The sequence below is a fragment of the Musca domestica genome, unplaced genomic scaffold, assembly GCF_030504385.1.
Source record: "Musca domestica strain aabys unplaced genomic scaffold, Musca_domestica.polishedcontigs.V.1.1 11, whole genome shotgun sequence".
In the NCBI taxonomy this organism is placed as follows: Eukaryota; Metazoa; Arthropoda; class Insecta; order Diptera; family Muscidae; genus Musca; species Musca domestica.
The window spans coordinates 3352684-3372736 of NW_026712133.1; the positions used below are offsets into that span (position 1 = coordinate 3352684).

Genomic DNA, 20053 nt, shown 5'->3' on the forward strand with positions numbered 1-20053 from the left:
CGCATCCATTTGTAGCATAGCATGTTCCAATCTTCCTCCAACGCGAAGAATGCCTTCATCATCCAAAAACGGTGATAAACTGCATAGCGAGCTATGCTTATTGATCTGCTTTTCAGCCTTCAATGCGTTGATATCAGCTGCAAATTCGGATGATTGTACGGCTTGAATTATTCGACGAAGGGAGTCGTCTAATTCGTTGGAAGACACTGCTATATGTTGAGGCCGGTGTGCCTTTTGCATACGTGCATTGCTGGTGAATCTAAGCACGTATGCCAAAATCCTTTGTAACTTCCTGAATGAATTTTTGTGCTCGATCATATGTATTAGATGCATGTCAGAAGCTACTATTGACGTCGTAGCTGCAGTCTTTAACTCCATGCTATTTGTTATATCCTCTTGCGGAGAGAATTTGGTCGGCCATAGTTCTTCCTTTCCATGAAGAAAAACTGGACCATGAAACCATAATCGGCATTTAGAAAGATCAGCTGGCGAGAGTCCTCGGGATAAAATGTCGGCAGGATTTTCTTTTGACTTAACGTGTTTCCATTGTTCTGGCAATGTTAAGTTTTGTATGGTGGATACCCTATTAGCCACAAAAGTCTTATATACGTTGGACCTTGATTTTATCCAGGCGAGTACTATTTCAGAATCAGTCCAGTCCTTAGGTCATTTTTCACCCTGGTAGCCAGTTGAGCTGCTACCACTGCGGCACATAGCTCTAATCGTGGTAGAGTTTGTTTTTTCAAAGGAGCTACCCTGGATTTAGCACAGATCAGACGTACAACGACTCGTCCATCTTTTCCAATAAAACGAATATAAATAGCCGCGCCAAAAGCTCTTTCCGATGCATCGGCAAACACATGCAACTGGATATTCGTCGGGATCTCCCCACAGAATACATGTCGCGGTATCTTAAAGTTGTTGAGACCTTCCAATTCCCTTCGAAATGTTTTCCAAGTGGCACAAAGTTTTTCCGGTAATGCTTCGTCCCAATCTAATGTATGTTGCCACAGCTGCTGAATAAATATTTTTGCCTTCACCACAATCGGTGCAAGTAGGCCAAGCGGATCAAATAAGTTTGTTAGTTCAGACGTAACTACTCGTTTTGATATGATTTCATTATGATCAATGTTCGTTTTTACACAAAATTGATCTGCTTGCGGCATCCAATATAATCCCAACGTCTTTATTGTTTGAGATTCGTTGAGATCCAGGTTCACTTCTCGATCGCTATGTGGTATGTCCTTCAGCAATCTTGGTGTATTGGATGACCATTTCCTTAGAATGAAGCCGTGTTGTTTCAAGATTGTTATTAACTCCTTTTGTATAGCTGTACTTAGGCTATCTGCACCGCCGAGACCGTCATCCATATAAAAATTATCTTTCAGCATTTGTGAGCCTAATGGATAACGCTCCATGTTCTCGTTTGCAATCTTTTGTAAGCATTTTGTAGCCAGATACGGTGCTGAACGTGTCCCATATGTGACCGTATTAAGTTTGTAATAACTGACTGGATGGGATGGATCCTCTCTCCAGATAATTAGCTGATACCTTTGATCGTCGGGATGCATTAAAATCTGCCTGTACATCTTTTCAATATCGGTTGTGAAGACGAATTTTGGCAATCGAAACCTCAGCAAAATAGAAAACAATTCACTTTGTACGATTGGTCCTGTATACATTAGATCATTTAACGATTGACCTGATGAAGTTTTCGCTGATGCGTCAAATACAACCCTAAGTTTTGTTGTTGTACTATCGGGCTTAAGAACACAATGATGCGGAATAAAATATTTAGGATTTGATACGGTACACACTTTAATCTTTTGCATGTGTCCTAATTGTTCATATTCTCGCATAAATTTAATGTACTGACTTCGGATATCTTCCTTCTGTAGAAGTCGGCGTTCAAGGCTCATAAATCGGTTATAAGCCATTGCATGTGATTTCCCCAACGCTGTTGGAGATTCTTGAAACGGAAGGCTGACGACGAAACGACCATTCTGATCCGTCTTAACATGTTGATTGAAGTGAGATTCGCAAAGGGTTTCCAATGGAGACATGACCTTTTCAGTAGATTCCACTTCCTCAAGTTTCCATAATTTTTCGATAGCTTGTTCCAGTGATGTTTCACTAAAAATTGCGCATGTTAGCGCTGCTGATGTGTCGTCCGTTGACGATTGTTGAATTAAACCACCTACAATCCAGCCAAGCGCAGTATTTTGGAGTATGGGTTGATGACCATTTAGTTTTATTGTGCCTGGTTGCATTAAACTGAAGTAAAACTCAGCTCCGAGTAAAATGTCAATTTTTCCTTGAACGTTAAAATTAGGGTCTGCTAATCTAATATTCTTGGGAATTTGCCAGTTTTGTATATCCAAATCATGATTTGGTTGCGGAGGTATAATTATGGGCAAAACAAATGCTTCCAAATTTGTGGAAAATTCAGAATTGCTTGATAACATTTGTATGTTTACCCGATGATAAGCCTTCTTCTGAATCCTTCCGACTCCGGAAATAGATAAAGAGGCATCTGCTGTTCTAAGTGGCAATTTTTGTATGAGTCTTTCCGTCACAATGTTCACTTGCGAACCCGAGTCTAACACCGCTCTAAATTCGCCTGACATACCGTTAGTCGCTTTGATGATGACTCTAGCCGTTGCTAGGATTACCCTTTTCTGATCTTCTGCTGATGCCGAAGAAACTGCAGTAACGTTGACTGGTGCGATATCGATTTTTGTTGGTGGTGATTGATTTGAGGCCTTCGGCGATGGTTGAGACTTTTTTGGCAAATGTAGCAATGCATTGTGCTTATTACTACATATTTTGCAGTTGCCAGAAAAACAAGTTTTTGCTGCATGGTCCGATTTGAAACAATTTACACACAATTTATGTTGCTGTATCCATTTCAATCGCTCACCTTCTGTCATTGCCAAGAACTTCTTACAATGATAAATTGGATGGGAGTCGTTCTTGCATAGTTTACAACTCCTGTGATCCTCCACTGATGTTACGGACGAAACAGTTTTGGTTGAACCCTTGTGCGTAAATGCCGCTTTTCCAATCGATTCCATTGATTCAAATTGCAGTTCCAAAAATGAAAACAGCTCTTTCATAGTAGGAACTTCCTTCGGATTCGCCAGTGATTGCATGAATCGTATGTACAGAGCGTGATCCAATTTCTTTGTGATCAATTGAATCAATAGAGCATCCCAAGACGTTGTGTCGATTTGAAGATTGTTGAGGGCTAGCATGCATTCCTTTGTAGTGTCATGCAGAGCCTTGATGGAGGCCGTTGATGAAGTTCCATTTGGTTGACTCAGAATCCGTTCTACTAGAGTGGAAACAAGAACCCGCTTATTGTTATAACGTTCTTGCAGCAACATCCATGCCGTTTTGTAATTATCCTCTGTCAAGGATAGATGACTGATTAGTTTGCCAGCCTCGCCAGACAAATTGGTTTTGAGATACCACATTTTTTGAACACTTGGAAGAGACTGTTTGTCTACCATCTCCAAGAAAAGTTCATAGAACTGACGCCACTTCAAACAATCCCCATTGAATTGAGGAGTTGTTTCCTTTGGTAGTGGGAGTGAACTGTGTGCTATAATGTCACTCCCTAATTGAGGTGCAATGGTCACGGTTTCGCTGCATTTGTCTTTCAAGACTGCTAGTTTTATTAAGTTGTCTTGTACCGAATCTTCCAGCATATCGTAGTTTTCTTGACTTAATCCAATTTTCGATGGATCTTCAATCTGCTGCAATATTTCATCGTAGAGCTCCGTTATTTGATTCCATAGCTTTTTTATAGTATCTTCTTTGATGCTATAAAATTGCTTCAGCTGTTCCGCTTCGATTGTGCCCAAGCCTTGCAAGTGACGACTAAGGGCACTCATTCGAGCATTTATCATTCTGACAATCCCATCAACACGGGAAGGTATTTTGTCTCCTGCGACAACTTCAGTCGATTTCTCTCTCAAGGTGGGAACTGGCTTACTTTTGGCTGACCTCAGTTTCTTCATTTCCGCGTCTATATATTCCATTGTTGAGCTGAACTTCTCCAATCGTTCTCCAATCGTTCTATATAGATTCCGAGCAATATACGGATCATCCTCTGACAATGATGGATCATCGCGAATTCTGTTTTCTGCCTTCTCAAAATTCTGCCATAACAGCCTTAGTTCATCAAGTTTGCTCTTGTAGAATTCTTCCGTTCTCCTTTCAAGAGCTGCCTTCTTTATAGTAGAGACGAATTTTTCGAAATTGCTGCCTCTTTCTTCTTGCTGAGAAATAAGCTCTTGGACGTTTGCCATTATTGTTTGTTGATTTATCAGCGAGTAGCAGCAGTTGTTGTATGATGATTAGTTACAGGCAATTTCCTCCTGGTTTTCCTCCAGAGCTCCAAAAGGGGGTTTTTGAAATTGGTACGCGTGCGTTACGTCCTCACACCTTGTGGATAACGTCACCAAAAAAATGTTTCGGTTTAGTTACCGTCAGGATCACGTCGGGGTCACCAAAAAATGTTTTGATAGTAGGATCTAGTGCGATTCAATTCAAACACATAAATTTGAACTGACACTTAGTATCCAAATTAATTTCCTTGCAAGCACATGAACTTGAAGGAAGCCGCCTAGATAGTAATTAAAACTCTTAGTTTAGTCACTACAAAAGTTGACTGAATTTTCTTTATTTCTGGCTGTCTTCATATACATAATTTCTTAACATAATTAATTAAAATGCTATTGATAAATGCTGATATAAATTAATTGTAATGTAGGTCGGCTACTAGTAGACATTAAATGCTATGTAAGCAAAATAAATAACTGTGTTAAAGAAACTTAAAAACATTGCAAAAGTGAATGAACCAATGGCCAATGAACTAAAATAAAGAAAATTAACTGTAACAATAAAATAGTCCAAATATGTGATATAATAATGTTGTATAAGCAGTTTAAAACTTATAAATATGTAGGTGTGCTTGATTTTTGTATTTATTGTTTGTTTTGGTAATTAAATCTAAAGTATGTTTATAGAACAATAAAAAAAAATATTTATGTATGTTTTAACAATATATATATATTTATATATATACATATATATATAATATATAATAAATCTCCCAACAAATATTATAATAACATTAGAAAAGCGAGGAAAAAAACTCTCATACTGTTGTGACGCTCTGAATATTTCATTTTTTTAAACAACTCAGTAATTTTAATATTGTTTCAATCACATACGTTAGCATTTTTGTGTGTTCCTGCTCTTCGAAATACATTTGCTAAGAAGTCCATTATGAGGCAGACATTGGTAAGGTGATGATTTGCGAAAACATTTATTATTGTTTGATAAGCATTTACGAAAATTAATAACATCTGGGGCAAATGTGGATGAAAGAGATTCCGTTGCTCAACTTTTTGTCACGCTACTAGAAGCCGCGTTGGAAAATGTGTATGAAGAAGACCTATCTATCGAAATAGTTTATCAAAGGCTATTGGCAGATGATGCGAAGAGGAAAGATCGTTGTGACATGTATACTTCCACGACATATGCGTTTAGTCGTGCGAAGAAGTCGAAAAAATTCCTTAGGGTGTGTTTCCGCTGTAAGGAAAAGATTTGCCGCGCTCATTTGGAAAATGAAAAGCTAATACAGCGTCAGCTTGAAGTTAGTTTGTTTCATGGCAGCGGTCCCTGACGGTAAGATAATTAAAGATAAGTCTGAAGATTTAGAATTCAAAATAGATCCTGGGGCGACGGATCATACACCAATCACCAATCACATACGTTAAAGCTAACAGAAAATTGAATATGTGTTGAATTTTCTAAAAATGTTGCTCTTTTGAAAAGGGATAGAAATGAAGTTTTGTACAAATTCCAAATAAGAGTTGAAGATAGGGCAAATGCAAGTTTAAGTCACACTAATGTCAATTGTCTGCAAGAAATGGGTTAACATAAAATGGTTGATGATTTAGAAAATGTTAAGCCTGTAGGCATATGCAAAGTTCAGGGTCGTCGTCCTTTTAAAGATAGTCGTCCAAAGCCCAGTCGCATTCTCGAAAGAATTCACAGTGATATATGTGGATCAATTGATCCGCGAACATGTGATGGTCACATGTATTTCGTAAGCTTCATATATAATTATAGCCACTTCGCATTCATATTCCTATTCAAAAGAAAATCAGATGCATTTGACAAATTTGTCGAAATTGAAGCAAATGGCCACGGCAATGCATAATACCTGGGTATCAGCAGTAACTGTAGACCAAGGTACAGAATATCTTTCAAACAAAGCAAAGGAATATATAAAAAGAAAAGAAAAGTAATCCAGCCACAACACACAGTTTCTTTCATCCCCTAGAAAAACGGGGTTGCTGAAAGATTTAACCGCACTTTCTATGCTTATAGAATCTGGTTCTTCGATAGAATTATGGAGAGAAACAGCCTTAACAGCAACATATCTTATAAATAGTACTCCCTGCAAATCCGTTTCTGACTACAAGACACCTGCCAAACTGTGGTACAAGTTTAAGCCTAACATTTTAAAACGAAGAATTTTTGGATGTAAGGCATTTGTCTGGGTTGCTAAACAGAAAAGAAAACAAGAAAAAAGCTGTATGTTGGGCCAGGCAGATGTTTGAATGCCCTCACCATGTGGAACGAATTTGGTAATTCTCAAAAACAAAAAATCCGTTAAAAATTCTGTTAAAACCCTAAAAATTCCGAATATAGCTATTATATTAGGGACTAAACGGCTACATGGACCTGCATACGTAACATTTGTCATAAGCCATTACAATATTAAAATGCGAAACTCAAAATATATATGGGAAGGTACCGTTATATGGGGCCTATACGAAGACGTGGACCTGCACAGACAATTTTCTGTTTAAGGATGTAGTATCCATTACGAACTTTCAATACCAAATTTGAAACAATTCCGGTGACATAACATACATTTGTTTAAAATTTTGTCAATCTACTTCAATTCATTCGGATGCTAGATTGATTTCCACAGCCGGACGGATATCGCTAAATCCACAGACTTTTATACTGATGAAGAATATATACTTTGCGGAGTCTAAATTGTTTATTTTGAAGTGTTACAAACGGAATGACAAAATTAATATACCCTCCATACCATGGTGGAGAGTATAAAAAGTGGATTTAAAACCAAAAGAAATTGTAATGAAAGGTTATGTGTGTAATTGATACAGATTGTGGAATCCAAAGACCAGAAACATAGCTATTGCAAGAGATGTTCGTTTTGTCGAAGACTGTTTTACTTATTTACAACAACAGATTCGGGAAAAATTCTCAATTGCTTATAACATATCGCAGCAACGAGCAAGAGGGGTAATATGTAGCGAATCTCGTTTCTGCTGAACATTTCAGCAATGGTGATAGTAATTCAGATGATGAAATGGTTTTGGTATGATATATATACTATTAACGAAGCAATTTCCCATTGCCAATTCTGTAATTTCCCATTGTATAGTGGAGCCTAAAACATATGACATACTCATCAGAAAGATAATTGGATGAAAGCTGTGAATGAAGAGCTTTTCTCTATTGAAGAAAATCGTCTTTGGGATTTGGTTACACGCCCTGTCAACCATAAAGTATCGAAGTCCAAATGAGTATTTCGATACAAAGCCCGACTAGTAGCGAAAGGTTTCCTTCAGAGAGCCGGAATTGAATATGAAGAGACCTATTCACCGTTGGCGAAACTTAGTAAAATTCGGATAATATTAGCGATGAGCGTTAAGAGACATTTGCACAAGCTAACTAATGCCCTTTTCATTTTATAATTATTTCTAATATTTAATACTACTGCTATTAAAACGAATGTAAGTACTATAATTAATGACGCCATTCCGCTATGATGATGAAAATCAAGTCCTCTAAGGTTCAGCTTCGTCTTCTTCAACTCATCATCTTGTTATCCACAATTCGCTCCGACTTCAATCGTACCGGTGCAGAAATTAAAACACCTTTGATACGCAGAGTACATCCAGGTTGCAATTCCACTATCTCTTGAAGCGGCAATTTCATTATCATTTGGTCTCCTGGATTACATTGCAGATGTGCCGACGTAATGTTGAAAGAACTAAATAGCCAACTGTTCGATGTAACTTTGTCCATAGATGTTCAAGCTGTGTTGTTGTAAGTTGACATCTGTGGCTATTGAGAGGCTTTATCGACGACACTTCACATGAGTTGTCGTTTGCGTCTATCCACGGCCATCCTGCTAATCGCTGACATCCGTTTAGCTCTTCTTGTGACATTAAGTGGTAAGCATCCGCATCTTCGTTCCTTCAAACATAAACGGAATTGGAATAACTTTGAACAGCTGAGACACTTGGTCATTGAAGAGAGGTATAGATACCGCAATCACCAAGTGATTTTTCAACGTAGTAGCTCTGGCAGTCAACAGTTTATAAATTGTCCGCAACCGATCATCCTTCTTCCCCGGCAGCTTCAAGTGGTCTGGTATATGCTTTCTGATGTGGTTTACTGCATCTTGCAATTGTGCTGGTGTGAGGAGCGCTGTATTTAATTTCCCGTGGTTTATATCAATCACCAGCTCAATTATTTGCGCCTGAACCTTTTCATTCTCTTCCAACATTAGCTGACGACGCCATCAACAGCACCGACAGGAACACCCCAACTGCTGGAACTTTGTTGTCCTTCTTAGTATTCTTCTGGACATCAACTTCTTCTTCTGCCTTCATCAATGGACAAATCTTTTGAACAGGTCGTTTTGAACATCCGTTATGTAACTTTACTGATACTACCCGTACCTTGCCATCTTTACCCGCAAATGTCTCCTCGACTCGACCAAGAGGCCATTTTGCTGGAGGCGATGTTTCCTCTTTGACAATCACCACATTTCCTTTCTGCACATTAACCTTTGGCTGGGACCACTTTCTTCTATGTTGCAATGTGGTCAAATATTCATCCTTTACTGGATTCCACAACAGTCCAAGAGTTTTTATGGACTCGTCATCTTCTATTCTTAAAACATCATTGTTTCCTCTGTCTGTTACTGACTCCATGATTTCCTCGTTATTTGAGAGCCATTTTCTGAGGTTAAATTTATTTTTCTTCAGTTGCTTGGATACCTTGGATACCTTTCTTCAGTTGCTTGGATACCTCCTGCATTCGTCGATTGAATCCGCACCCGTCATCAAAACGTCCATATAAAAATTTTCTCGTATAATCGTTGTTATATGTGTGTCAACTTCTGGATCGTCTCCTATTCTAAACAGACTCCTCAATCAGCAACTCAATTATTTGCGCATGAACCTTTTCAGGGAAAGTAGTTTGTAGCATTAGCTGTTTCGTCTCCTAGACATTATAGTGAAAGGGACTTTACCGAAGATTGTCCTTATGGACCCTTCTCCCTCTTATCTCGACTGTTGTCCCTAGATCTTGTTGGACTTCTTCACTATAAAGGGGAGTTAGTTTGTTCCCTAATCTCCTATTATTATTGACGAGAACTTTTTCCCCTACGGAAAACTCCCTGTCACGTAGGTTGTTATTGTGAGTTGTTAAGTCTTTATCCTGGGCGGATTTTTAACGTGACACTATTTGTTCATCATCCTTTGTTGAATGGAATGGGTTTCATTCCAGTCACGGTATGTATTGATTTATTATACACAATGGTGTCTAAAAGTACTATATTTTCGATATCGTCCAGATTCTTGTCAATTTTAAGGCATCGTGCCTTTTCCATCAGTGCTCATTTGATGTGCTGTGTAGTGGTGGGGCATTCACGATATCTATGTCAAAATGATTTTTAACACAGCCTTAATGGTGTGCGAGTTAATATATATATATATATACATATATATATATATATATATATATATATATATATATATATATATATATATATAATAACATTAGAAAAGCGAGGAAAAAAACTCTCATACTGTTGTGACGCTCTGAATATTTCATTTTTTTAAACAACTCAGTAATTTTAATATTGTTTCAATCACATACGTTAGCATTTTTGTGTGTTCCTGCTCTTCGAAATACATTTGCTAAGAAGTCCATTATGAGGCAGACATTGGTAAGGTGATGATTTGCGAAAACATTTATTATTGTTTGATAAGCATTTACGAAAATTAATAACATCTGGGGCAAATGTGGATGAAAGAGATTCCGTTGCCCAACTTTTTGTCACGCTACTAGAAGCCGCGTTGGAAAATGTGTATGAAGAAGACCTATCTATCGAAATAGTTTATCAAAGGCTATTGGCAGATGATGCGAAGAGGAAAGATCGTTGTGACATGTATACTTCCACGACATATGCGTTAAGTCGTGCGAAGAAGTCGAAAAAATTCCTTAGTGTGTGTTTCCGCTGTAAGGAAAAGATTTGCCGCGCTCATTTGGAAAATGAAAAGCTAATACAGCGTCAGCTTGAAGTTAGTTTGTTTCATGGCAGCGGTCCCTGACGGTAAGATAATTAAAGATAAGTCTGAAGATTTAGAATTCAAAATAGATCCTGGGGCGACGGATCATACACCAATCACCATTCACATACGTTAAAGCTAACAGAAAATTGAATATGTGTTGAATTTTCTAAAAATGTTGCTCTTTTGAAAAGGGATAGAAATGAAGTTTTGTACAAATTCCAAATAAGAGTTGAAGATAGGGCAAATGCAAGTTTAAGTCACACTAATGTCAATTGTCTGCAAGAAATGGGTTAACATAAAATGGTTGATGATTTAGAAAATGTTAAGCCTGTAGGCATATGCAAAGTTCAGGGTCGTCGTCCTTTTAATGATAGTCGTCCAAAGCCCAGTCGCATTCTCGAAAGAATTCACAGTGATATATGTGGATCAATTGATCCGCGAACATGTGATGGTCACATGTATTTCGTAAGCTTCATATATAATTATAGCCACTTCGCATTCATATTCCTATTCAAAAGAAAATCAGATGCATTTGACAAATTTGTCGAAATTGAAGCAAATGGCCACGGCAATGCATAATACCTGGGTATCAGCAGTAACTATAGACCAAGGTACAGAATATCTTTCAAACAAAGCAAAGGAATATATAAAAAGAAAAGTAATCCAGCCACAACACACAGTTTCTTTTATGCCCTAGAAAAACGGGGTTGCTGAAAGATTTAACCGCACTTTCTATGCTTATAGAATCTGGTTCTTCGATAGAATTATGGAGAGAAACAGCCTTAACAGCAACATATCTTATAAATAGTACTCCCTGCAAATCCGTTTCTGACTACAAGACACCTGCCAAACTGTGGTACAATTTAAGCCTAACATTTTAAAACGAAGAATTTTTGGATGTAAGGCATTTGTCTGGGTTGCTAAACAGAAAAGAAAACAAGAAAAAAGCTGTATGTTGGGCCAGGCAGATGTTTGAATGCCCTCACCATGTGGAACGAATTTGGTAATTCTCAAAAACAAAAAATCCGTTAAAAATTCTGTTAAAACCCTAAAAATTCCGAATATAGCTATTATATTAGGGACTAAACGGCTACATGGACCTGCATACGTAACATTTGTCATAAGCCATTACAATATTAAAATGCGAAACTCAAAATATATATGGGAAGGTACCGTTATATGGGGGCTATACGAAGACGTGGACCTGCACAGACAATTTTCTGTTTAAGGATGTAGTATCCATTACGAACTTTCAATACCAAATTTGAAACAATTCCGGTGACATAACATACATTTGTTTAAAATTTTATCAATCTACTTCAATTCATTCGGATGCTAGATTGATTTCCACAGCCGGACGGATATCGCTAAATCGACAGACTTTTATAGTGATGAAGAATATATACTTTGCGGAGTCTAAATTGTTTATTTTGAAGTGTTACAAACGGAATGACAAAATTAATATAACCTCCATACCATGGTGGAGAGTATAAAAAGTGGATTTAAAACCAAAATAAATTGTAATGAAAGGTTATGTGTGTAATTGATACAGATTGTGGAATCCAAAGACCAGAAACATAGCTATTGCAAGAGATGTTCGTTTTGTCGAAGACTGTTTTACTTATTTACAACAACAGATTCGGGAAAAATTCTCAATTGCTTATAAGATATCGCAGCAACGAGCAAGAGGGGCAATATGTAGAGAATCTCGTTTCTGCTGAACATTTCAGCAATGGTGAAAGTAATTCAGATGATGAAATGGTTTTGGTATGATATATATACTATTAACGAAGCAATTTCCCATTGCCAATTCTGTAATTTCCCATTGTATAGTGGAGCCTAAAACATATGACATAATCATCAGAAAGATAGTTGGATGAAAACTGTGAATGAAGAGCTTTTCTCTATTGAAGAAAATCGTCTTTGGGATTTGGTTACACGCCCTGTCAACCATAAAGTATCGAAGTCCAAATGAGTATTTCGATACAAAGCCCGACTAGTAGCGAAAGGTTTCCTTCAGAGAGCCGGAATTGAATATGAAGAGACCTATTCACCGGTGGCGAAACTTAGTAAAATTCGGATAATATTAGCGATGAGCGTTAAGAGACATTTGCACAAGCTAACTAATGCCCTTTTCATTTTATAATTATTTCTAATGTTTAATACTACTGCTATTAAAACGAATGTAAGTACTATAATTAATGACGCCATTCCGCTATGATGATGAAAATCAAGTCCTCTAAGGTTCAGCTTCGTCTTCTTCAACTCATCATCTTGTTATCCACAATTCGCTCCGACTTCAATCGTACCGGTGCAGAAATTAAAACACCTTTGATACGCAGAGTACATCCATGTTGCAATTCCACTATCCCTTGAAGCGGCAATTTCATTATCATTTGGTCTCCTGGATTACATTGCAGATGTGCCGACGTAATGTTTAAAGAACTAAATAGCCAACTGTTCGATGTAACTTTGTCCATAGATGTTCAAGCTGTGTTGTTGTAAGTTGACATCTGTGGCTATTGACAGGCTTTATCGACGACACTTCACATGAGTTGTCGTTTGCGTCTATCCACGGCCATCCTGCTAATCGCTGACATCCGTTTAGCTCTTCTTGTGACATTAAGTGATAAGCATCCGCATCTTCGTTCCTTCAAACATAAACGGAATTGGAATAACTTTGAACAGCTGAGACACTTGGTCATTGAAGAGAGGTATAGATACCGCAATCACCAAGTGATTTTTCAACGTAGTAGCTCTGGCAGTCAACAGTTTATAAATTGTCCGCAACCGATCATCCTTCTTCCCCGGCAGCTTCAAGTGGTCTGGTATATGCTTTCTGATGTGGTTTACTGCATCTTGCAATTGTGCTGGTGTGAGGAGCGCTGTATTTAATGTCCCGTGGTTTATATCAATCACCAACTCAATTATTTGCGCCTGAACCTTTTCATTCTCTTCCAACATTACTTGACGACGCCATCAACAGCACCGACAGGAACACCCCAACTGCTGGAACTTTGTTGTCCTTCTTAGTATTCTTCTGGACATCAACTTCTTCTTCTGCCTTCATCAATGGACAAATCTTTTGAACAGGTCGTTTTGAACATCCGTTATGTAACTTTACTGATACTACCCGTACCTTGCCATCTTTACCCGCAAATGTCTCCTCGACTCGACCAAGAGGCCATTTTGCTGGAGGCGATGTTTCCTCTTTGACAATCACAACATTTCCTTTCTGCACATTAACCTTTGGCTGGGACCACTTTCTTCTATGTTGCAATGTGGTCAAATATTCATCCTTTACTGGATTCCACAACAGTCCAAGAGTTTTTATGGACTCGTCATCTTCTATTCTTAAAACATCATTGTTTCCTCTGTCTGTTACTGACTCCATGATTTCCTCGTTATTTGAGAGCCATTTTCTGAGGTTAAATTTATGTTTCTTCAGTTGCTTGGATACCTTGGATACCTTTCTTCAGTTGCTTGGATACCTCCTGCATTCGTCGATTGAATCCGCATTGAATTCTCGTATAATCGTTGTTATATGTGTGTCAACTTCTGGATCGTCTCCTATTCTAAACAGACTCCTCAATCAGCAACTCAATTATTTGCGCATGAACCTTTTCATTCTCTTCCACCATTATATACATATATATATATATATATATATATATATATATATATATATATATATATATATATATATATATATATATATATATATATATATATATATATATATATATATATGCATTCAAGCTTCTCGCTTGTCTGTGGTGAATATCTACCATCTGTATCAGTCTAATTTTTTGGTTTACGTCCGCATCCAGCAATTTTCTCATATGAGTTTGGGGAAAGTAGTTTGTAGCATTAGCAGTTTCGTCTCTTAGACATTATAGTGAAAGGGACTTTACCGAAGATTGTCCTTATGGACCCTTCTCCTCTTATCTGGACTGTTGTCCCTAGATCTTGTTGGACTTCTTCACTATAAAGGGGAGTTAGTTTGTTCCCTAATCTCCTATTATTATTGACGAGAACTTTTTCCCCTACGGAAAACTCCCTGTCACGTAGGTTCTTATTGTGAGTTGTTAAGTCTTTATCCTGGGCGGATTTTTAACGTGACACTATTTGTTCATCATCCTTTGTTGAATGGAATGGGTTTCATTCATATCGTCCAGATTCTTGTCAATTTTAAGGCATCGTGCCTTTTCCATCAGTGCCCATTTGATGTGCTGTGTAGTGGTGGGGCATTCACGATATCTATGTTAACACAGCTTTAATGGTGTGCGAGTTAATATATATATATATATATATATATATATATATATATATATATATATATATATATATATATATATATATATATATATATATATATATATATATATATATATATATATAAATTCTTCCAACATATATTATAATAACATTAGAAAAGCGAGGAAAAAAACTCTCATACTGTTGTGACGCTCTGAATATTTCATTTTTTTAAACAACTCAGTAATTTTAATATTGTTTCAATCACATACGTTAGCATTTTTGTGTGTTCCTGCTCATCGTCAATCACATACGTTAAAGCTAACAGAAAATTGAATATGTGTTGAATTTTCTAAAAATGTTGCTCTTTTGAAAAGGGATGGAAAGGTCATTATGACAGCTCCCAAGAAATGAAGTTTTGTACAAATTCCAAATAAGAGTTGAAGATAGGGCAAATGCAAGTTTAAGTCACACTAATGTCAATTGTCTGCAAGAAATGGGTTAACATAAAATAGTTGATGATTTAGAAAATGTTAAGCCTGTAGGCATATGCAAAGTTCAGGGTCGTCGTCCTTTTAAAGATAGTCGTCCAAAGCCCAGTCGCATTCTCGAAAGAATTCACAGTGATATATGTGGATCAATTGATCCGCGAACATGTGATGGTCACATGTATTTCGTAAGCTTCATATATAATTATAGCCACTTCGCATTCATATTCCTATTCAAAAGAAAATCAGATGCATTTGACAAATTTGTCGAAATTGAAGCAAATGGCCACGGCAATGCATAATACAGAATATCTTTCAAACAAAGCAAAGGAATATATAAAAAGAAAAGTAATCCAGCCACAACACACAGTTTCTTTTATCCCCTAGAAAAACGGGGTTGCTGAAAGATTTAACCGCACTTTCTATGCTTATAGAATCTGGTTCTTCGATAGAATTATGGAGAGAAACAGCCTTAACAGCAACATATCTTATAAATAGTACTCCCTGTAAATCCGTTTCTGACTACAAGACACCTGCCAAACTGTGGTACAAGTTTAAGCCTAACATTTTAAAACGAAGAATTTTTGGATGTAAGGCATTTGTCTGGGTTGCTAAACAGAAAAGAAAACAAGAAAAAAGCTGTATGTTGGGCCAGGCAGATGTTTGAATGCCCTCACCATGTGGAACGATTTTGGTAATTCTCAAAAACAAAAAATCCGTTAAAAATTCTGTTAAAACCCTAAAAATACCGAATATAGCTATTATATTAGGGACTAAACGGCTACATGGACCTGCATACGTAACATTTGTCATAAGCCATTACAATATTAAAATGCGAAACTCAAAATATATATATGGGAAGGTACCGTTATATGGGGGCTATACGAAGACGTGGACCTGCACAGACAATTTTCTGTTTAAGGATGTAGTATCCATTACGAACTTTCAATACCAAATTTGAAACAATTCCGGTGACATAACATACATTTGTTTAAAATTTTATCAATCTACTTCAATTCATTCGGATGCTAGATTGATTTCCACAGCCGGACGGATATCGCTAAATCGACAGACTTTTATACTGATGAAGAATATATACTTTGCGGAGTCTAAATTGTTTATTTTGAAGTGTTACAAACGGAATGACAAAATTAATATACCCTCCATACCATGGTGGAGAGTATAAAAAGTGGATTTAAAACCAAAATAAATTGTAATGAAAGGTTATGTGTGTAATTGATACAGATTGTGGAATCCAAAGACCAGAAACATAGCTATTGCAAGAGATGTTCGTTTTGTCGAAGACTGTTTTACTTATTTACAACAACAGATTCGGGAAAAATTCTCAATTGCTTATAAGATATCGCAGCAACGAGCAAGAGGGGCAATATGTAGAGAATCTCGTTTCTGCTGAACATTTCAGCAATGGTGAAAGTAATTCAGATGATGAAATGGTTTTGGTATGATATATATACTATTAACGAAGCAATTTCCCATTGCCAATTCTGTAATTTCCCATTGTATAGTGGAGCCTAAAACATATGACATAATCATCAGAAAGATAATTGGATGAAAGCTGTGAATGAAGAGCTTTTCTCTATTGAAGAAAATCGTCTTTGGGATTTGGTTACACGCCCTGTCAACCATAAAGTATCGAAGTCCAAATGAGTATTTCGATACAAAGCCCGACTAGTAGCGAAAGGTTTCCTTCAGAGAGCCGGAATTGAATATGAAGAGACCTATTCACCGGTGGCGAAACTTAGTAAAATTCGGATAATATTAGCGATGAGCGTTAAGAGACATTTGCACAAGCTAGCTAATGCCCTTTTCATTTTATAATTATTTCTAATGTTTAATACTACTGCTATTAAAACGAATGTAAGTACTATAATTAATGACGCCATTCCGCTATGATGATGAAAATCAAGTCCTCTAAGGTTCAGCTTCGTCTTCTTCAACTCATCATCTTGTTATCCACAATTCGCTCCGACTTCAATCGTACCGGTGCAGTAATTAAAACACCTTTGATACGCAGAGTACATCCAGGTTGCAATTCCACTATCCCTTGAAGCCGCAATTTCATTATCATTTGGTCTCCTGGATTACATTGCAGATGTGCCGACGTAATGTTGAAAGAACTAAATAGCCAACTGTTCGATGTAACTTTGTCCATAGATGTTCAAGCTGTGTTGTTGTAAGTTGACATCTGTGGCTATTGAGAGGCTTTATCGACGACACTTCACATGAGTTGTCGTTTGCGTCTATCCACGGCCATCCTGCTAATCGCTGACATCCGTTTAGCTCTTCTTGTGACATTAAGTGATAAGCATCCGCATCTTCGTTCCTTCAAACATAAACGGAATTGGAATAACTTTGAACAGCTGAGACACTTAGTCATTGAAGAGAGGTATAGATACCGCAATCACCAAGTGATTTTTCAACGTAGTAGCTCTGGCAGTCAACAGTTTATAAATTGTCCGCAACCGATCATCCTTCTTCCCCGGTAGCTTCAAGTGGTCTGGTATATGCTTTCTGATGTGGTTTACTGCATCTTGCAATTGTGCTGGTGTGAGGAGCGCTGTATTTAATTTCCCGTGGTTTATATCAATCACCAACTCAATTATTTGCGCCTGAACCTTTTCATTCTCTTCCAACATTAGCTGACGACGCCATCAACAGCACCGACAGGAACACCCCAACTGCTGGAACTTTGTTGTCCTTCTTAGTATTCTTCTGGACATCAACTTCTTCTTCTGCCTTCATCAATGGACAAATCTTTTGAACAGGTCGTTTTGAACATCCGTTATGTAACTTTACTGATACTACCCGTACCTTGCCATCTTTACCCGCAAATGTCTCCTCGACTCGACCAAGAGGCCATTTTGCTGGAGGCGATGTTTCCTCTTTGACAATCACCACATTTCCTTTCTGCACATTAACCTTTGGCTGGGACCACTTTCTTCTATGTTGCAATGTGGTCAAATATTCATCCTTTACTGGATTCCACAACAGTCCAAGAGTTTTTATGGACTCGTCATCTTCTATTCTTAAAACATCATTGTTTCCTCTGTCTGTTACTGACTCCATGATTTCCTCGTTATTTGAGAGCCATTTTCTGAGGTTAAATTTATGTTTCTTCAGTTGCTTGGATACCTTGGATACCTTTCTTCAGTTGCTTGGATACCTCCTGCATTCGTCGATTGAATCCGCACCCGTCATCAAAACGTCCATATAAAAATTTTCTCGTATAATCGTTGTTATATGTGTGTCAACTTCTGGATCGTCTCCTATTCTAAACAGACTCCTCAATCAGCAACTCAATTATTTGCGCATGAACCTTTTCATTCTCTTCCACCATTATATACATATATATATATATATATATATATGCATTCAAGCTTCTCGCTTGTCTGTGGTGAATATCTACCATCTGTATCAGTCTAATTTTTTGGTTTACGTCCGCATCCAGCAATTTTCTCATATGAGTTTGGGGAAAGTAGTTTGTAGCATTAGCTGTTTCGTCTCTTAGACATTATAGTGAAAGGGACTTTACCGAAGATTGTCCTTATGGACCCTTCTCCCTCTTATCTGGACTGTTGTCCCTAGATCTTGTTGGACTTCTTCACTATAAAGGGGAGTTAGTTTGTTCCCTAATCTCCTATTATTATTGACGAGAACTTTTTCACCTACGGAAAACTCCCTGTCACGTAGGTTGTTATTGTGAGTTGTTAAGTCTTTATCCTGGGCGGATTTTTAACGTGACACTATTTGTTCATCATCCTTTGTTGAATGGAATGGGTTTCATTCCAGTCACCGTATGTATTGATTTATTATACACAATGGTGTCTAAAAGTACTATATTTTCGATATCGTCCAGATTCTTGTCAATTTTAAGGCATCGTGCCTTTTCCATCAGTGCCCATTTGATGTGCTGTGTAGTGGTGGGGCATTCACGATATCTATGTCAAAATGATTTTTAACACAGCCTTAATGGTGTGCGAGTTAATATATATATATATATATATATATATATATATATATATATATATATATATATATATATATATATATATATATAGATTTATTATATATTATATATATATAAATATAAATAACACTATTTGTTCATCATCCTTTGTTGAATGGAATGGGTTTCATTCCAGTCACCGTATGTATTGATTTATTATACACAATGGTGTCTAAAAGTACTATATTTTCGATATCGTCCAGATTCTTGTCAATTTTAAGGCATCGTGCCTTTTCCATCAGTGCCCATTTGATGTGCTGTGTAGTGGTGGGGCATTCACGATATCTATGTCAAAATGATTTTTAACACAGCCTTAATGGTGTGCGAGTTAATATATATATATATATATATATATATATATATATATATTTATATATATAATAAATCTCCCAACAAATATTATAATAACATTAGAAAAGCGAGGAAAAAAACTCTCATACTGTTGTGACGCTCTGAATATTTCATTTTTTTAAACAACTCAGTAATTTTAATATTGTTTCAATCACATACGTTAGCATTAGAAGCCGCGTTGGAAAATGTGTATGAAGAAGACCTATCTATCGAAATAGTTTATCAAAGGCTATTGACAGATGATGCGAAGAGGAAAGATCGTTGTGACATGTATACTTCCACGACATATGCGTTAAGTCGTGCGAAGAAGTCGAAAAAATTCCTTAGTGTGTGTTTCCGCTGTAAGGAAAAGATTTGCCCCGCTCATTTGGAAAATGAAAAGCTAATACAGCGTCAGCTTGAAGTTAGTTTGTTTCATGGCAGCGGTCCCTGACGGTAAGATAATTAAAGATAAGTCTGAAGATTTAGAATTCAAAATAGATCCTGGGGCGCCGGATCATACACCAATC

General features: G+C 37.1%; 1 protein-coding gene across 1 annotated transcript; it reads right to left on the reverse strand.

Moving 5' to 3' along the window:
• Positions 1 to 638: 638 nt before the first annotated feature.
• On the reverse strand, positions 639 to 4313 carry LOC131807010 (uncharacterized). The gene has a single exon (XM_059132034.1). The coding sequence runs from the start codon at positions 4311 to 4313 to the stop codon at positions 639 to 641; it is 3675 nt and encodes a 1224-aa protein (XP_058988017.1).
• Between the last annotated feature and the right edge of the window lie 15740 nt (positions 4314 to 20053).